Raw genomic sequence first — 18,746 nt, 5'->3', positions numbered from 1 at the left:
TTGTTAGGGTGAGAATAGATCCACTGTACTACATGCTGACTTAATAGAGATTGGGTTGTTAGGGGGAGAATAGATCCATTGTACCTGATGCTGACTAGATAGAAGTTTGGGTTGTTAGGGTGAGAATAGATCCCTGTACCTCATGCTGACTAGATAGAGATTGGGATGTTAGGGTGAGAATAGATCCATGTACCTGATGCTGACTAGATAGAGATTGGGTTGTTAGGGGGGAGAATAGATCCACTGTACCTGATGCTGACTAGATAGAGATTGGGTTGTTAGGGGGAGAATAGATCCCTGTACCTGATGCTGACTAGATAGAGATTGGATTGTTAGGTGAGAATAGATCCCTGTACCTGATGCTGACTAGATAGAGATTGGGTTGTTAGGGAGAGAATAGATCCCTGTACCTGATGCTGACTAGATAGAGATTGGGTTGTTAGGTGAGAATAGATCCCTGTACCTGATGCTGACTAAATAGAGATTGGGTTGTTAGGGTGAGAATAGATCCCTGTGCCTGATGCTGACTAGATAGAGATTGGGTTGTTAGGGTGAGAATAGATCCCTGTACCTGATGCTGACTAGATAGAGATTGTGTTGTTTGGGGGAGAATAGATCCCTGTACCTGATGCTGACTTAATAGAGATTGGGTTGTTAGGGGGAGAATAGATCCCTGTACCTCATGCTGACTTAATAGAGATTGGGTTGTTAGGGGGAGAATAGATCCCTGTGCCTGATGCTGACTAGATAGAGATTTGGTTGTTAGGGTGAGAATAGATCCCTGTGCCTCCACTGTAACACATACAAAATATGATGGTGTATAGATCAAGGTCTACGTCCTTTGTGGTACAAAAAGTGATGTAAAAAAATTATATGAATTGACTTTCACTTATGAACCTTCATAGAGTGAGGTCCGCAAGCTCCGACGTTCATACAGTTTGGCCCTCACTCTATATAGGTTCATACTTCAATGAACTCACACAAAGTGAAAGTCAGTTCTTAAATAAGTGCAATAATCTTGGATGTGACGTTAAACCCCATTTCACCACCTCATTATTTACATGTCATCATGATATAGGTGGAATGTTGTAATGTTGTGTGCAAAAATGATGGTCAAGAATAGAGTCAATTAAGTGCACTGATGACATATTTGTTAAAAAACCTAATTGAAAAGAAATGTCGCAGTGACACATGATGGTTAGGCTGTGCTGAAATTTTAGATACTAGTTTCTATGTTGTACCATTATGAGTTTCCTGTGAATCCGATTAAATGGGTTTGGGGGTTGCACATTATGCAAATGGCTTTCTAATAATGGAGGCATAATGGATTCATATCTACCTACTGAACATAAATGCTGGTTTATGAATATGGCAAACCAGGATGAAATGTCACCTGCAAGACATAAACAAGTATTGTCCTGCCAGCCGATGTGACGGATGTAGCTCAGGTGTTGCCTGTCTGTTCCCGCTGACCGCACTAGAAAAACCTCATGTTCATGATGAATGCAGGTTTTTACCTCTACTTGCAAAAGCAAGGGTCAGGGGGCCCCCAGTAATTAATTTTAAGGGTGATATGAGGGTCCTGTAAAGTAATGAAATGGCGTAGCGTACTGTAAGTTTTAATAATTCAGCGTTAGAAATTGGCACTAGTCCTGTAGTCCTTGCCAAACTGCCCAATAGTTTAGGTATCATAAGGACTAGTAGAAATTTGCCATTTTTAAGGGTTTTGCTATATGTTATCATTATAAGGAGTAGTGGGCTAAAACTGTTAGTTTCTACCACTGTAATTACTTTAGAGCCTGGAAGGAATCAGTGATCATGTGGACAGTGGTCATGATTGATAGGTGAAATGACAGATGTGTATAACTTCTCTTGATGCGCTGTAGGTGCAGTGAATATCATTGCAGCATTAGAAATTGGCACTAGTCCTATAGTCCTTGCCAAACTGCCCAATAGTTAAGGTATCATAAGGACTAGTAGAAATTTGCCATTTTTAAGGGTTTTGCTATATGTTATCATTATAAGGACTAGTGGACTAAAACTGTTAGTTTCTACCGCTGATTATTGTATATTTTTCTTCTGTGTCCGTTCTATATATATGTACGTACTGGACGCACATTTGTGCATCGTGCAAAAACAAACCTTAAATAGTTGTACTTCCTCATATGTGTTTTAATTCAGTTGGTTTTTTTGTAAACTTTGAATATATCCCTTAGAACAATTATTCTTTTGTGAAAGGCGTTATGGGTGATACTTTTATCTCCTATTGTCAACTGATTGTTCGTCTGTCCCAAGTTTTATGACATGTAAATCCACACCGTGTCAGAATTGACGAGTTGACGTGTTCACGTGGGGTGTCTGATCTCACCTCTGACCGCTGGAACAAAACAAGACAAATCATTCTTCATTTCTGAAGAGTTCCTTTCATTGTTTGACCTCGGGTCAGGTCGTCATGCATGTATTAGTGATATTGTGCAATAAATTAGCCATGTTTATGCGGCTATAAGTCTGGGTGTTGACAGTGTGGTTGGGATTGAATCTAGAAGGCCATGAAGCCTAGGTGTGTCGTACCTCACTTGTCAGCCCGCGCATAAACGTGTCGGAAAAACCTCTTAGCATTGGTGAATATTGGGATATTGCAATGTATCATTCTGTCATTATTATATTTAATTGCCCCGTTCCGACAGCTTTATGTAATGCCTTCGTCCTTACACACATTCTCCACACTCACAGAATAAGTAATTAGTCTTACAGTTTCATAATGGATTTATTCTTTTATTTATTTGATAGCTACATGGTAAAGTTGCATCATGGGAAAGTTATACAATTATGTGACAAATAGTTGTTTTTATGATTACTTTTGTAAGAAGATAGTTTTCAGGTAAATAGTGTAATGATCCGTGAATATTAATTCAGTTGAAAATAATTAATATTTTCTTCTTTTAGATCCATGCACTTCAACCCGTTACCACTGTTGCCATGGCGCCGGAGTCCACAGTGTTGCTTTGCCTTGGCTCAGCTGTGTGCACAGGTTCCTCACAGGTGAGTCCGTACCAAATAGGGGAACCTGTAAAGATCCAGGGATAATCGGTCTTCCGCAACCCATGCTTGTCATAAGAAGCGTCTATCAGAATTGGAAGGTCAGACTCGCTGACTTGGTTGATGCATGTCATCGTATCCCAACTGGGTGGATTGATGCTCATGATGTCAATCACTGGATTGTCTGGTCCCGCCCTGATTATTTATCTGGAATATTGCTGAGTGTGGCGTTAAACAACAAACACAAGACGTAGCTGTTAATGACAAACATCTGAGCAGTAGTTCATATTTGGTTGGCTCCTGTTTCAGCTGATAGCAATGAGTCAAGTCTCCCTCACAACCAGGAGTGTGTGGTGGAACACTTAGTCTGCACCAAGCCCCTCCCATCTAGGTAAGCAAGATCCTTTGTTTGAACCATGCCTGTGCTTAGCTCCTCCCCTTTAGCTTAATGATAACCATGCCTGTACTAAGCTCCTCCCCCCTAGGTTAATGATAACTATGCCTGTACTAAGCTCCTCCCCCCTAGGTTAATGATAACCATGCCTGTGCTAAGCTCCTCCCCCCTTGGTTAATGATAACCATGCTTGTGCTAAGCTCCTCCCCCCTAGGTGAATGATAAACATGCCTGTACAAAGCTCCTCCCCTATAGGTTAATGATAACCATGCCTGTACTAAGCTCCTCCCCTCTAGGTTAATGATAACCATGCCTCTACTAAGCTCCTCCCCCCTAGATTAATGATAACCATGCCTGTACTAAGCTCCTGCCCTCTAGGTCAATAATAACCATGGCTGTACTAAGCTCCTCTCCTCTAGGTCAGTGATAACCATGCCTGTGCTAAGCTCCTCCCCTCTAGGTTAATGATAACCATGCCTGTACTAAGCTGCTCCCCTGTAGGTCAATTATGTATTGGAGAAAACACGCTCACGAGGTTTTGGTAGACAGAGCATGCCCTGGGGAGAGGGAAAAACCAAGGAGGCGAAGCCCCCGCGGTTTTTCCCGACCCCCAGGGCCTGCTCTGTCTACCAAAACCGAGGGAAAGTGTTTTTCCATGCTTATAAACCGAAAAAAGAAACTTAAAACAACATTTATCAACATTTTTATGTTTCGAACATACTTTCCATGAACCTTAGGAAACGCACATAAAATATCTGTTGCTGGCGTACGGATCTTGATAAGGACATTCTAAAAACCAGTGAGGCTTATCAACACCTCTGTAGCCTCGTGGTACACTCACTGGGCTACAGATATGAAGGTTGCGAGTTCGATCCTCGGGAATATAAAGAAAACATTTGCCATTTGATTTTACATTTCATTACATGTTACAATCTGAACGGAAGTTGTATTAATAAAATACCCAGGACATTATATAAAATCCCTGGGATATTATATAAAATCTCAGGGACATTACAACGTCCCTGTTTATGAGATTTAACCCGACTGGAAAGTAAAACCTCTCAATAGGTTTTAACGCCTATAGAAAGAAGTCTCTTACTTAATGGCGATCCCAATGAAAAGGTTCATAAAACCATGCCGGTACTAAGCTCCTCCCCTCTAGGTCAATAATAACCATGCCTGTACTAAGCTCCTCTCCTCTAGGTCAGGGATAACCGTGTCTGTGCTTAGCCTCTCCCCTGTAGGTCAGTGATAACCATGTCTATGCTTAGCTCCTCCCCTCTAGGTCAGTGATAATCATGTCTGTGTTTAGCTTCTCCCCTCTAGGTCAGTGATAACCATGCCTGTACTTAGCTCCTCCCCTCTAGGTCAGTGATAACCATGTCTATGCTTAGCTCCTCCCCTCTAGGTCAGTGATAACTTTCCCTGTACTAAGCTCCTCCCTTCTATGTCAGTGATAAATATGTCTATGCTTAGCTCCTCCCCTCTAGGTCAGTGATAACCTTGCCTGTACGAAGCTCCTCCCCTCTAGGTCAGTGATAACCATGTCTGTACTAAGCTCCTCCCTCTAGGTCAGTGATAACCATGCCTGTACTAAGCTCCTCTCCTTTAGGTCAGTGATAACCATGCCTGTGCTAAGCTCCTCCCCTCTAGGTTAATGATAACCATGCCTGTACTAAGCTCCTCCCCTCTAGGTTAATGATAACCATGCCTGTACTAAGCTCCTCGCATCTAGGTCAGTGATAACCATGCCTGTACTAAGCTCATCTCCTCTAGGTCAGTGATAACCATGTCTATGCTTAGCTCCTCCCCTCTAGGTCAGTGATAACTTTCCCTGTACTAAGCTCCTCCCTTCTATGTCAGTGATAAATATGTCTATGCTTAGCTCCTCCCCTCTAGGTCAGTGATAACCTTGCCTGTACGAAGCTCCTCCCCTCTAGGTCAGTGATAACCATGTCTGTACTAAGCTCCTCCCTCTAGGTCAGTGATAACCATGCCTGTACTAAGCTCCTCTCCTTTAGGTCAGTGATAACCATGCCTGTGCTAAGCTCCTCCCCTCTAGGTTAATGATAACCATGCCTGTACTAAGCTCCTCCCCTCTAGGCTAATGATAACCATGCCTGTACTAAGCTCCTCGCATCTAGGTCAGTGATAACCATGCCTGTACTAAGCTCATCTCCTCTAGGTCAGTGATAACCATGCCTGTACTAAGCTCCTCCCATCTAGGTCAGTGATAACCATGCCTGTACTAAGCTCCTCCCTTCTAGGTTAATGATAGCCATGCCTGTACTAAGCTCCTCCCCTCTAGGTCAGTGATAACCATGCCTGTACTAAGCTCCTCCCCTCTAGGTCAGTGATAACCTTGCCTGGATGTGTTTCAGCCCAGCAGCTCCAATTCTCGGTCTTGACATCATCACGGACCCATCCTTGTCTCCATCACTGCTGACCTTGACAAGTGACTTTGAGTTTGTGGCGCTGCCCTTAAGGTGAGAGTTACAGCATAGAATACACAATAACCCATATAACTGGTCAGGTCAAGTAATTATGCTAATAGAAGTAAGAGAAATATATTTAATTATTAATGTTATTGAAAGTGATTGGATATGTCTGCATGACTGGTGACTAGTGTTTTTTCTTTCTCTTTCACCATGTTTGTACTGGCTTCTCCTTCATGTGATGAATGGGGGGCACGGGTGGCCCAGTCGTCTTAGGCACCACGATTCACTGTGCAGAGTTGCGTCCCTTGGGCACACCAGAAACCTATTATTGTTGGTTTGAATCCCGGTTCGCCCCGATTATGTTTCTAGGTTTGTCAGTACCATACCTGTGCTCGTGGGTTTCACCGAAGCGGTAAACGTCTGAGACCTGCATCACTTCGGGCTTTCCTACCACATTAAGCTGACACGCCGCGATATGACTGGAATACTGTTAAAAGCGGCATTAAACCCAACTCACTCACTCATGTGATGAAAAAACTAACTGGGATTGAAGACTTGCTTTTGTTCAAATATTTGTACAAACATTTCTGAAAACAGGGGTTTTACTTGTATATAATTACAATAAATACTCTCAAAGGAAAAAAATGTTAGTTTAGCGTTAAATGAACATTTCTGATAACGTACCTAATCAAAAGGTTTCCTTCGTCTTTTTCAGTTAGCTGTTGCTGTACATCCAATTATAACTTGTTTTACCTCCATAGTGGTCAGCAAACTCCACTAGTTGTTTGTTGTCTGTGGAGTAGGTCAAAATCTGTTAAACTTTTCTTCACCAATCAGGGGCACGGGTAGCCCAGTCGTCTAAGGCGCTGCGATTGGCTGTGCAGAGTTGCGTCCCTTGGGCACGCCAGAAACCTATGATTGTGGGTTCGAATTCCGGTTTGCCCTGATTATGTTTCTAGGTTTGTCAGCACCTATCCTTGCTTGTGGGTTTCACCGAAGTGGTAAACATCTGAGACCTGCATCACTTCAGGCTTTCCTCCCACATTAAGCTGACACGCCGTGATATAACTGGAATACTGTTAAAAGCGGCGTTAAACCCAACTCACTCACTCTCTCACTCTTAACCAATCTTAACACAGATAATAATGTAGTACTGATTAGTTTATTTAATGCCCAAATATGTGTCATTAGCAACATCAGTAGGTATCAGCTTTGGTCATATTCACCAATAAACTGATGGACCCAAACAACCCCATGCCAAATTAAATATAATATATATTTTAGCTTCACACAAACATCCCAAACAAGATCTGTAAATCATAAAATAAAAATCTTGCAGTTACCATGGTTACAAAATGCTGTTGCAGTTACACTGTGTGCATGTTTCTTTCAGCACCAAGTGCAGCAGTCTCAGTGAGCCCCGTTCCTTGTTGTCGGACTCCCCGGGACCAGCAGTAACCTCCCCTCTCCGCCAGCTGAACCGTGAACCGTTTGACCAACACATCGCCAAGATTCTCCTTAGAAGCTCCTCACACCCAGTCCTCAAGTAAGTCATGCTGTGAAGTCAATGGAGTGAGTGAATGTTACTGTAGACTATTGTTATCCCCCTGGTTTTAAAAGTATAGGATAAAAGGAGGAAAGATCGATCACGATGTCCGTCCGTCAGCTGTCCGTTTTCTGTTTCCAGAGCAGAACTCCAAAACTGTTAAATATTTCTTGTTGGGAACTGGTGCCTTTTGATGATTTGGGATTTTATTTTGTTCATATTTTATTTTTTCTGACAAATTGGCCTTATGCTGAAAATAAAGTTAGTGCTCATTTTCGGAGCAGAACTCATAAACCGTTGAATATTTCTTGATTATACTTGCTATACAGATTAGTCTAGTGGGGACTGGTGCCTTTTCATGATTTGGGATATTTATTCTTTCTTCTTCTTCTTTTTCATGACTTTTTGGAGGAAAATAATTTGTTTTCTGTTTCCAGAAGTCCAAAACCGTTAAATATTTCATGTTGAAACTTGAACTGTATTTTCTTGAGTATAGTGCGCATCCAAGTATAATGCGCACCTCCCTCTAGTGGATTCAATATTTTGGACTTAAAAATTTTGAATATTATGCACAAGAAAAATTACACCGTACCCCTTAATCCTTCACAGAATTTCGGTAAACGAACGGATGATGAGAAACTTGGTCAGTACAAATTTTAAATTTGACATAAAAAATCACCAGACATGTTGATTTACCGTTTAAATTGTATTTTTTGTTCTGCTAGGCATTGTTTTACATCCAGGACTTAAGATTAGTTTGTGTATTTTCTCGTAAACTAAGCCGGACACAGCAATCAGCTGTACACATGTTTTCTTGGAATCTACCGGTGATTCGGTCAAGACACACCCAATGATATAACTTTACAGGATTTTAATGCAAGGATCGGCAAAAATTGTATCTGAAACTATTTTTTTATCAGGAATAATATATTCCAATATCTTGTTATTTCAGTTGCAGCTTTTACTAAATATATCTAAAATAATTATAAACGAAGCAGCTGATCGCTATTGCCGGCTATTATTTTTCACATGGAACCAGTTTGACCAGTCACCATTGAGGCTCCCGCCCACGTGGTCGCGAGAACTACGTGTTGACATAGAATCATCAAACTATCACAACTATGAATTTTAACTATTAAAAGTATGGCATTTATGATATATGTATCCATTCTCTGGCAACTAAAGTTTGTTTCAAGGTGTCAATAGCGGTAATCTGACCGTAGTTGCTGTTAATAACAGTGAGTTGTGCGATCTTGCGATTGCTTCACGCACTGTTTCACCGAAATTAATTAAAACGATATTGAAAGGAATTTTTAATAAAATTTATGAAATAAGTTACAAACATAAGTCTAGATATACAAAGAACACTTTTTATAGCCAGACTGTAATTACATGATTGATTTGCGTACTTCAGTATGGATTTGTTGACATGGTATTTCCGGTGTTACATGCTCACGGTAATGTCTTTCCGTTGGGGGAAAAAACATCAAAACTCATTATTGCGTGTATAATGCGCACCCCCTCCTACACAGCTGTGTTTTTTTTGGAAAAAATAGTGTGCACTATACCCCTGAAAATACGGTATATAGATCAGTTTTGGGGGGAACTTGGTGCCTTTTGTTGATTTCGGATTTATTTATTTGTTGTTTTTCCATGACGACAATTTGAACTACTGGATGTGAGGTAGTGCTCCAAAATTGTTGAATATTTCTGGATGAAACTTGCTCTGCGGTTCAGTCCAGTGATGAACTGGTGCCTTTTGATGATTTGGAATTTTGAAAAACATGGAACAGCATTATGTTTTTCTTCACTGGACGGAAGGTTTCGAATCGCAGTGAACCAAAAGTGGGGTATAAGTAGCCAAAGTCCATTTCTGAATTGCACCAGACCGGTTATATGTCATCTCCTGATGATTCTTGTTTGCCAGATTGTTGCTATATCAAGACTACCGACCCATGAAGATCCTGGGTAGAATAGGTCTTCAGCAACCCATGCTTGCCCTAAAAGGCGACTATGCTTGTCGCAAGAGGCGACTAACGGGATGGGGTTGTCAGGGTTATAGTAACATACAACCTGTGTGGGTTGCTGGTAAGAATATAAGTCCTCAGCAACCTATTGATGTAAGGGAGGTAACTCTAAACCCGGAAGTATTTCTATAAATAGATGTTAACGTATGTTAACGTAGTTTGGAATGGTTGTGTGAGTTTTGTGATGATGTCATAGTAATACCGTTGTGTAGTCAGTTATGGTTTTGATCTGAACAAGTTTACCGGCAACTTGAGTCTTCTTTCTCTCGGGGTGGTCGGGTAGCCTAGTGGTAAAAGCGTTCGCTCGTCACGCCGAAGACCAGGGATCAATTCCCGACATGGGTACAATGTGTTAAGCCCATTTCTGGTGTCCCCCGCCGTGATATTGCTGGAATATTGCTAAAAGCCGCTAAAACCAAACTCACTCACTCACTCACTCACTTCTTTCACTCTGTTTGTCTTAAGAGGCAACTAAATGGATCGGATGGTCAGGTTCAGTGATGGCATGTCAGCATACCCTGACATCATGAATCATTGCTTATGATATCATTCACTGGATTGTCTGGTCTCGACTCAATCATTTACAGGATGACGTCATATAGCTTAAACACTACTGATTGTGATGTTAAACAGACAAGCAATCACTCACAAAATGACGTCCTGTGAGTCTTCTGTGCAGATTTAGTTAATGGTCCAAGAATTTTGAAAATAGTTTCCAAATCATTCTCTGAGAAATCCAAGGTCTTAGAGGACTGAGTGTGTGTAATTCTGAGTGGTCACATCAGGTGTATGACATGTGAATGTTCCAGGTCTGGCCCCAAGTCGGAGTTATCCCAGCAGGAGTGCTTCCAGCTACTGACTCGCGCCACCCAGGTGTTCAGGGAGGAGTACATACAGAAGCAGGACCTTGCCAGGCAGGAGATTGAGACCAGGTGAGGGTGTGGCAGGCCAGGAGAGGGTGGGGAAGACCAGGTGAGGGTGGGGCAGACCTGGTGAGGGTGGGGAAGACCAGGTGAGGATGTGGCAGACCAGATGAGGGTGTGCAAGACCTGGTTAGGGTGGGGCAGACCAGGTGAGGATGGGGCAGACCAGGTGAGGGTGGGGCAGACCTGGTGAGGGTCAGGCAGACCGGGTGAGGATGGGGCAGACCTGGTGAGGGTGGGGCAGACCGGGTGAGGATGGGGCAGACCTGGTGAGGGTGGGGCAGACCAGGTGAGGATGGGGCAGACCTGGTGAGGGTGGGGCAGACCGGGTGAGGGTCAGGCAGACCGGGTGAGGGTCAGGCAGACCGGGTGAGGGTGGGGCAGACCGGGTGAGGGTGGGGCAGACCTGGTGAGGGTCAGGCAGACCGGGTGAGGATGGGGCAGACCTGGTGAGGGTGGGGCAGACCAGGTGAGGGTGGGGCAGACCAGGTGAGGGTGGGGCAGACCGGGTGAGGGTCAGGCAGACCGGGTGAGGGTCAGGCAGACCGGGTGAGGGTCAGGCAGACCAGGTGAGGGTGGGGCAGACCAGGTGAGGGTGGGGCAGACCTGGTGAGGATGGGGCAGACCAGGTGAGGGAGTGGCAGGCCAGGTGAGGGTGGAGCAGGCCAGGACGTGGATGGGGCAGAGCAGGAGGTGAAGGGGCTACGGGTCAGAGTTTAGATTAACAGGTAAGAGATGAGACTACAAGGTGAGAGGGTCGGGTGTACCAGGTGACAGGAAAGAGAGTGAATGGCCCCAGAACTTAGATCTAGTTGAGGACTGACAGAGTGAAACATGTTGTGCATGTTGCAGGGTACGTATCCTCCACGAGCAGAAGAAGCAGCAGCAGCGTGACATCAGCACCCTCAGCCAGTCTCGCAACATCCTACAGGACAAGGGGGAGGGGCTTGCTTCAAAGTTGAACTCAGCACAAGAGAGCCAGGAAGCATTGCTGAGGAGGTAAGCAGGCATAGTGGCTGGTTTAGGCAGACATAGTGTCCAGTGTAGGCAGGCATTGTGTTCAGTGTAGGCAGGCATTGTGTCAAGTATGGCAGGCATTGTGTCCAGTGTAGGCAGGGATTGTGTTCAGTTTAGGCAGGCATTGTGTGAAGTGTAGGCAGGCATTGTGTCCAGCGTAGGCAGGCATTGTTTTCAATGTAGGCCAGCATTGTGTCCAATGTTGCAGGCATAGTGGCTGGCATGGGAGAGCATATCAGTTTTTGGTTTTGGCAAACGTGCAGTGTAACATTTTGGCAGCAATAACAGTGTTTCAGTTGTTTTTTTCCCAATTGTCATGAACATCCTGGTTGAACTTCATGCCTGATCTGAACTGATATACCTCCATCATATACAGAGCAAGGTGCTTGTTGTGCATCTATGCTTGCATCAAAAACAGAGCAAGGTGCTTGTTGTGCATATATGCATACATCATAGACAGAGCAAAGTGCTTCTTGTGCATCTGTGCCTTCAACATACACTGAGCAAGGTGCTTGTTGTGCTTCTATGCATGCACCATGTACAGAGCAAGGTGCTTGTTGTGCATCTATGCTTGCATCAAAAACAGAGCAAGGTGCTTGTTGTGCATATATGCATACATCATACACAGAGCAAAGTGCTTGTTGTGCATCTGTGCCTTCAACATACACTGAGCAAAGTGCTTGTTGTGCTTCTATGCATGCACCATATACAGAGCAAGGTGTTTGATGTGCATCTGTGCTTGCAACATACACAGAGCAAGGTGCATGTTCTGCATCTATGCCTGCATCCCATACAGAGCAAGGTACTTGTGCATCTATGCATACATCATATACAGAGCAAGGTGTTTGTTGTGCTTCTATGCATGCACCATATACAGAGCAAAGTGCTTCTTGTGCATCTGTGCCTTCAACATACACAGAGCAAGGTGCTTGTTGTGCTTCTATGCATGCATCATATACAGAGCAAGGTGCTTGTTGTGCTTCTATGCATCATATACAGAGCAAGGTCCTTCTTGTGTATCTGTGCTTGCAACATACACAGAGCAAGGTGCTTGTAGTGCTTCTATGCATGCACCATATACAGAGCAAGGTGTTTGTTGTGCATAAATGCATGCATCATATACAGACCATAGTGTTTGTGCTTCTATGCATCATATACAGAGCAAGGTGCTTGTTGTGCTTCTATGCATCATATACAGAGCAGGGTGCTTGTTGTGCTTCTATGCATCATATACAGAGCAGGGTGCTTGTTGTGCTTCTATTCATCATATACAGAGCATGGTGCTTGTTGTGCTTCTATGCATGATATACAGAGCAGGGTGCTTGTTGTGCTTCTATGCATCATATACAGAGCATGGTGCTTGTTGTGCTTCTATTCATCATATACAGAGAAAGGTTCTTGTGCATCTATGCATGCACCGTATACAGAGCAAGGTGCTTGTTAATTCATCCATTGTATAAGTCAGAGTTTTGTAATCCCTTCCACAGACTGGATCAAATCATGAGGAAGATTCAGTCACGGGTGCCGATGTTATCTGATGCTGAGAAACACATGTTGAGAGAATTGAAGACAATCAAGGGAAACCTGGACACGTTTGCTAAGAAGCTGCAGCAGGTAAGACATCCATGACTTGAACCACATTTGCCTCTCATCCCACATCAAGCTGATACCATGTGATCTTACTGAACTACAGGGCCCACTTGCACAGAGCTATCTTAGCGCTAAGACTATTGTAAGCCTATGTTAAAGTATGGGCAGTTACGATCATCTTAGCGCAAAGATTGCTTTGTGTAAGTGGGCCCAGATCAAAGGAGTGTTAAAGCCCGAAGTGCTCACTTGACTCCTGTGTATTGTTCCCAGGTGAAGATCAAGCAGGACTTCCAGGCACGGACTGCTGCAGGAGACCGGCAAGGCCCAGGGAGTCCAGCCATACAAAAGGGTCAGATCAATCAACTGCGAGGCATTCTCACACAGGAGTAAGTAACAGTTACTTCCCTTACATCACACATAGACAAGCTCCTTCCCAGCGTGTGACACCTTCGTTACACTCTCGGTAACATCGCTGCCACCAGTGTGGGCACGGCCCTTACAAGAATCTTGAAGTTTGCCCTCTGACCCCAAACGTTCAATACTTTTATTTATGTCTTTGGGAATTCCCTCATATTTCATTTTGGAAAGGGTAGATTCAGTCTGTGCTTAACAGGAAAATAAAAAATAACTACTGTTAAACACAGATGTATCAAAGGTGAAAAGAGGTTGCCACGACGATCACACTGTTTACTGGCAGGGCACGTGCACAGTACACACAGCCTGTCATCCATATATGGATGTGTGTGTGTACGGGGCAATCTCATTAAAATCAGATCTTAGTTCTCGCCACCGCTAAACAAAGATATGAGGACATCCCATTACTGGTCACGTCAGACCGACCTTTTGCGAACTTTGACCGACCAATGGAATGACCAATCAGAAGGCAGCTTTCTCATGCTTTATGGCACTGTTTTGAAATTGGAGTCAACGCTTCGAAACATATTTGGACAAATTCTCAATTAAAAATTTGAAACCTGATCAAAAGAACATTCTGGAATCGCTAATAGATAGTCTAGATGATATGGATTCAGTCGTTAAACCTGTAACTATCGTTTCGGAATAACCCATGTTAATGTTTTCGAGGATGCATGATAAGAAGACACATTCCGACTGTCACTTTCATGATCTGGTAAGTGATGCTCTGATTGGTCGGATGAAAGGTCGTTCTGACGTGACCTCTACTCGGATGTCCTCAGATCTGTGTTTAGCTGTAGCGAGAACTAAGGTCTGATTTAAATGAGATTGGTGTACAAGGATTCATGAGTCCCACCTTTGTCCTTCTTTGATTGATCTTCTCAGTAGACCTGCAGAATGAATCAGGGATTCCTCTTATAAACCCCTGCAACTCTTTTTCCAGGACACTGTCCATCTGTCTATATGTCTATCGGTCCATCCAAAGCTGATCATGAAAACCATAGAATATTTCTTCACCAAACTTGTACATACGTCCCATTAATCCGACATGTTTGGTTGCAAATAGTTATGTCGAATAAACGAAATTAAATAGTATCAGCGTTCATGATCGAAAATCGGACAACAACAGGATAGATAACGATACAAACATGTTATAAAAATGTATGAAATATTCATATTGTTACATTGTTAATGGAATGCGTTTTCTAATCATGCAAACTCTAAAGCTTAACACAAAATTACGGTTATGGGCTGTGTAATTGATTCAAAATATTTTGAAAAGCATTGATGGAAGACGCAAGTTTGAACCTAGTGCCACAAAGCTCAAGAAGGCTGCTTTCTGATTGTCTAATGTCGACTTCCTGTTAGTTTTTCATTGGTCGGTCAAATTTCGCGAAAGGTCGCGATAGCGAGAATTTTTACTGAGACTGAGGTAATCTAACCATGATTGTGATAAATATTGTTTTGTTTATTAATAGCTTAATTGTTTATTGTTAAGTATGTTTATCTCTATAACCGTTGTAATATGCAGCTTCCAGCCGGCTCATCTTGCATTAAAACATGGGGCTGTGTACTTGCAGATGACCATGGAGTACGCTGATGACTGTGTCGGATTAACAAGAATGATTAATGAGTGATTTCAGTAATTTGTTGCAAATAAGGTGTCTTGGAGTCCGAGTGTGAGAATGTCGAATTAACTGGTCTAAATAGCACCGATTTAATCGGTTCCCATAATTAGTGTCAGATAAAGCCGATTGTTGGATTAACAAGTGTTGAATTAATGAGATTTGACTGTAGATAGGGCTAGTGGTGAACTTGTGCCTTTTGACAGTTTTTTGATATCTTAATACAAATATTTTTCAAGTTTCCATGGCAGCAAGTTTTATTTATTTATCCACGACAAGTATTTGCGATTGCGGGGTATATCAATGACTTGGTCCTCTTGTTGATCATTTGGTTACATTGTACATGGTATAAATTACTTGTGCTATGAACATTCATGCGCTGTATCATTATTGGAGTCAATAAGCATATGAAATGTGTATGGTTGATTTATGTAACAGTGTATACTTGTTGCTTTACATTTTTGAGAACCTCCTAATCCAAATGGGTGGCTCAGTTGTCAAGAAGCCGCAATTTGCTGTACAGAGTTGTGTCCCTTCGTTTCATCAGGCTTGAATCCTAGTTCCAAAATGCTTCGCTGTGGAACTTTGGGCCACACAAATCCACTATTGATGTCTAGCTTGTCATTGTGTGTTGTCAATTGGCCCATAGACAACTGCAATGTAGGGTTCCTTACATACTCTCAATCTATTGCCATTGAGTCATAGACAATTGATGTAAATAGACAATTTGGTCAATTGTTACTTCTATCAGTAAAGTGCCATTGGATCGTAGTCAATTTCTATGGATAGAAGGTTGGTGAGTCGTTACCTCCACAGTTAGTATTCGTGAGACCCGTGAAAAGACAGGGTACAATAGGTCTTCAGCAACCCATGCTTGCCATAAAAAGGCGACTAGGCTTGTCGTAAGAGGCGGGTAATGGGATAGGGTGGTCAGGCTCGCTGACTTGGTTGATGCATGGCATCGTGTCCTAATTGCGTGGATCGATGCTTATGATGTCAGTCACTGGATTGTCTGGTCCAGGCTCGGTTATTTACAGACTGCTGTCATATAGCTGGAATATTGCTGAGTGTGGCGTTAAACAACAAACCACAACAACTACATAGTAATTCTGACACCACTGCTTCTGTTGTAGGGGAGAGGAGATTGCCGACCTCATGAAGAAAGTCACGCAGCTCAAGATGGAGACGAACAGCTGAAGTAGAAATACTGACATGGAAACAAGTCAAGGAAAAGTACAAGGCTCAGACAAGACTGTCTGACTACACAACAATGAAGGCTGCAGGCTAACTGTCACAGCTGGATCAGAGATCATAGTGTTGCCTACGATGGTTGACGCAACAAGTGACGAAACGGCCATGAACACTGGCATCCCTGACACATTGTGGGCTGTCTGAATATGTGACGTACCTTCATAGAATGTGAACCAGATTGCATCAGCTTAGGAAGTTTTAAAGTTTTCTGGAAAATGACATTGTCTCATACGTGGAGTTTTTATATGGAATGTTCACAGAACATCCCTGTTGAAGGAGATTATCGGGCAGTGTGACACTCTGAGGTCAGCAGTGTGTCATCATGATGGCCGTCACCGATGGGACTCCATCTTCCTGGCCACTACCGACGACACTGCAAGCTGTACTGTGATTGTTACACTGACGTGTTTCACAACTTTGTATATAGTGAGGAAATACACCTTGTATAATGAAATGTGTCACTGTTGTCTCTCAGTAAACAGATTGATTTAACTTAGAGAGTATTTCTATGTTGTTACTCTGTATCAATGTAATGTCACCGACAGACGATTATATACGAAAACATTGATATAGGCAATGCGATACATGCATGCACACCACACACACACACACACACACACACGGCTCGCACATACCACACTCACACCACTCACACACCATGCAAAATACACACAACACTCATCTCTCTCTGTGGCCTAGTGGTGTGTCATACCAAAAGCCATTAAAAGATGGTACGTGTTGTTACCCTGTCTGGCGCTCGGCATTAAGGGGTTAAAATAAGGACTGGTCCACTCGGGAGTCAGTATTCTGTGTCAGACTGGGGTATTCATCATTAACTGCGGCATGGTATCTCAGTGGGCAAGCACTCCGGACTAGTACAAGAAGCCACACACAACACACTACATAAGTGCAATTATCTTGGATGCGACGTTAAACCCCATTTCACCTCACCACACACCACACACCACACACCACACACCACACCTGTTCTGGATGGCCTGTGATATCAGAAACGCCAGAAATGATCCAGAGGATCCAGGATATGGTGATGGCCAACTGGTGAATGACTCCGCATCATATTGCTAGTTCAGTGGACATTACCCAAAAGAGAGTAGCTTCCATTTTCACAGAAACTTAGCAAATGAAGAAAGTAACATCTCATTAAGTTCCCACGATTGGGCCCTCTGATAAAAAAAAAAGCATGTGTCGGGAAAATCTAGCTCTGTTTGAAGCTGATCCAGAAAGGTTTTGCAACGATTTGTGATTAGATGAAAGTGGGTTCAGCACTCCAACAGCATTCAAAACAGGGGAACTTTTTGACATCACTACCACAAAAGAAGGCAAAGACTGCCCCATTAGCTTGAAAGGTTATAGCCTCAGTCTTCTCCAATGTTGAGGGTAGTAGTGGGACGATGCAGTGGATCGCGATTTTTTACTAATCATTAAAGTATCGATCACATTCGCACACAAAGTGAAAATTATCGATTCTAATCTTAATGTTACACCAAACATAAATTTCTAGAGAAATTGAGTAGCGAAAACGTACAAATTTTCATCCACTGGGCCATACTTAACACTGCCAACTTAACATGTAAATCGATAGTGTGCCGGGTGTTTGGCCATCCTGTGTATGAAAAACAGCTTTCGCACCACAGAAAAGAGCACATGCAAATATCGTGACACATATCAGATCGCACAGTTGGTGTCTCGTCCCAGCCATAGTTGAGGTCAGGCAGAACATATTATGCTGCACTTTTAAGACAGTCAAGGGATAAAATGAACACAAGGATACGGGACGCTGACAAAAGGTGTGCTCTTCCATCAGAATAATGTGCCAGTGCACAAATCAGTCATTACCATGGCTATTGTACAATCCTTGAACCCCTTATTCACCCGACGGCTCTGTCAGACTTCCATCTGTTCTCAAACGTGAGTGAGTGAGTTGGGTTTAAGGCCTCTTTTAATGGTATTCCAGTTATATCATGGCGTGTCAGCTTAACGTGGGAGGAAACCCCGAAGTGATGCAGGGTCCAGAAGTTTACCACTTCGTTGAAACCCATGAGCACGGGTATGGTGCTGACAAACCTAGAAACATAATAGGGGCGAGCCGGGATTCGAACCCACAATCATAGGTTTCTGGCGTGCCCAAGGGACGCAACTCTGCACAGCGAATCACGGCGACTTAGACGACTGGGCCACACCTGCCCCCTTCTCAAACATGAAGAAAAGTCTGGTTGGAACCCATTTTTGGACAGATAAGAGGACTTCTTCGAAACTGGAATAGGATCCCTCCAAAACATCAAAAGTGTCAGCGTAGAAAGGGATTATGTTGACAAATAAATGATTTTATGTCTTTAGGTCGTCTTTCTGTGAGGCTCAGAACTCATCAATCTCCACTGTAAATATTGCCGAGGTCTTGGCACAGCAATAAGGCCTGGTTTCACTCGCTCACCCACTCACTTGATGTAAAATGGAACTCAAT

General features: G+C 43.2%; 1 protein-coding gene across 1 annotated transcript in view; it reads left to right on the top strand.

The window, feature by feature from the left end:
- The window catches only part of LOC139456572 (nucleoporin 88-like), a 37,772-nt gene extending 21,060 nt beyond the window's left edge, over nt 1–16,712 (top strand). The window contains exons 7-15 of the mRNA XM_071238362.1: nt 2,947–3,042; nt 3,349–3,430; nt 5,815–5,919; nt 7,265–7,417; nt 10,254–10,376; nt 11,220–11,366; nt 12,872–12,998; nt 13,245–13,360; nt 16,147–16,712. Coding sequence (XP_071094463.1) covers nt 2,947–3,042; nt 3,349–3,430; nt 5,815–5,919; nt 7,265–7,417; nt 10,254–10,376; nt 11,220–11,366; nt 12,872–12,998; nt 13,245–13,360; nt 16,147–16,210 — 1,013 coding nt within the window. The 3' untranslated portion in view covers nt 16,211–16,712. The remainder of the gene's footprint in view (nt 1–2,946; nt 3,043–3,348; nt 3,431–5,814; nt 5,920–7,264; nt 7,418–10,253; nt 10,377–11,219; nt 11,367–12,871; nt 12,999–13,244; nt 13,361–16,146) is intronic.
- Nucleotides 16,713–18,746: the final 2,034 nt, after the last annotated feature.

This window comes from Haliotis cracherodii, unplaced genomic scaffold (genome assembly GCF_022045235.1).
Source record: "Haliotis cracherodii isolate W230 unplaced genomic scaffold, xgHalCrac1.p SCAF_11, whole genome shotgun sequence".
Lineage (NCBI taxonomy): Eukaryota > Metazoa > Mollusca > Gastropoda > Lepetellida > Haliotidae > Haliotis > Haliotis cracherodii.
The sequence above is the reverse complement of the archived record's forward strand: the minus strand, read 5'-3'. Positions and strand labels throughout refer to the sequence as shown.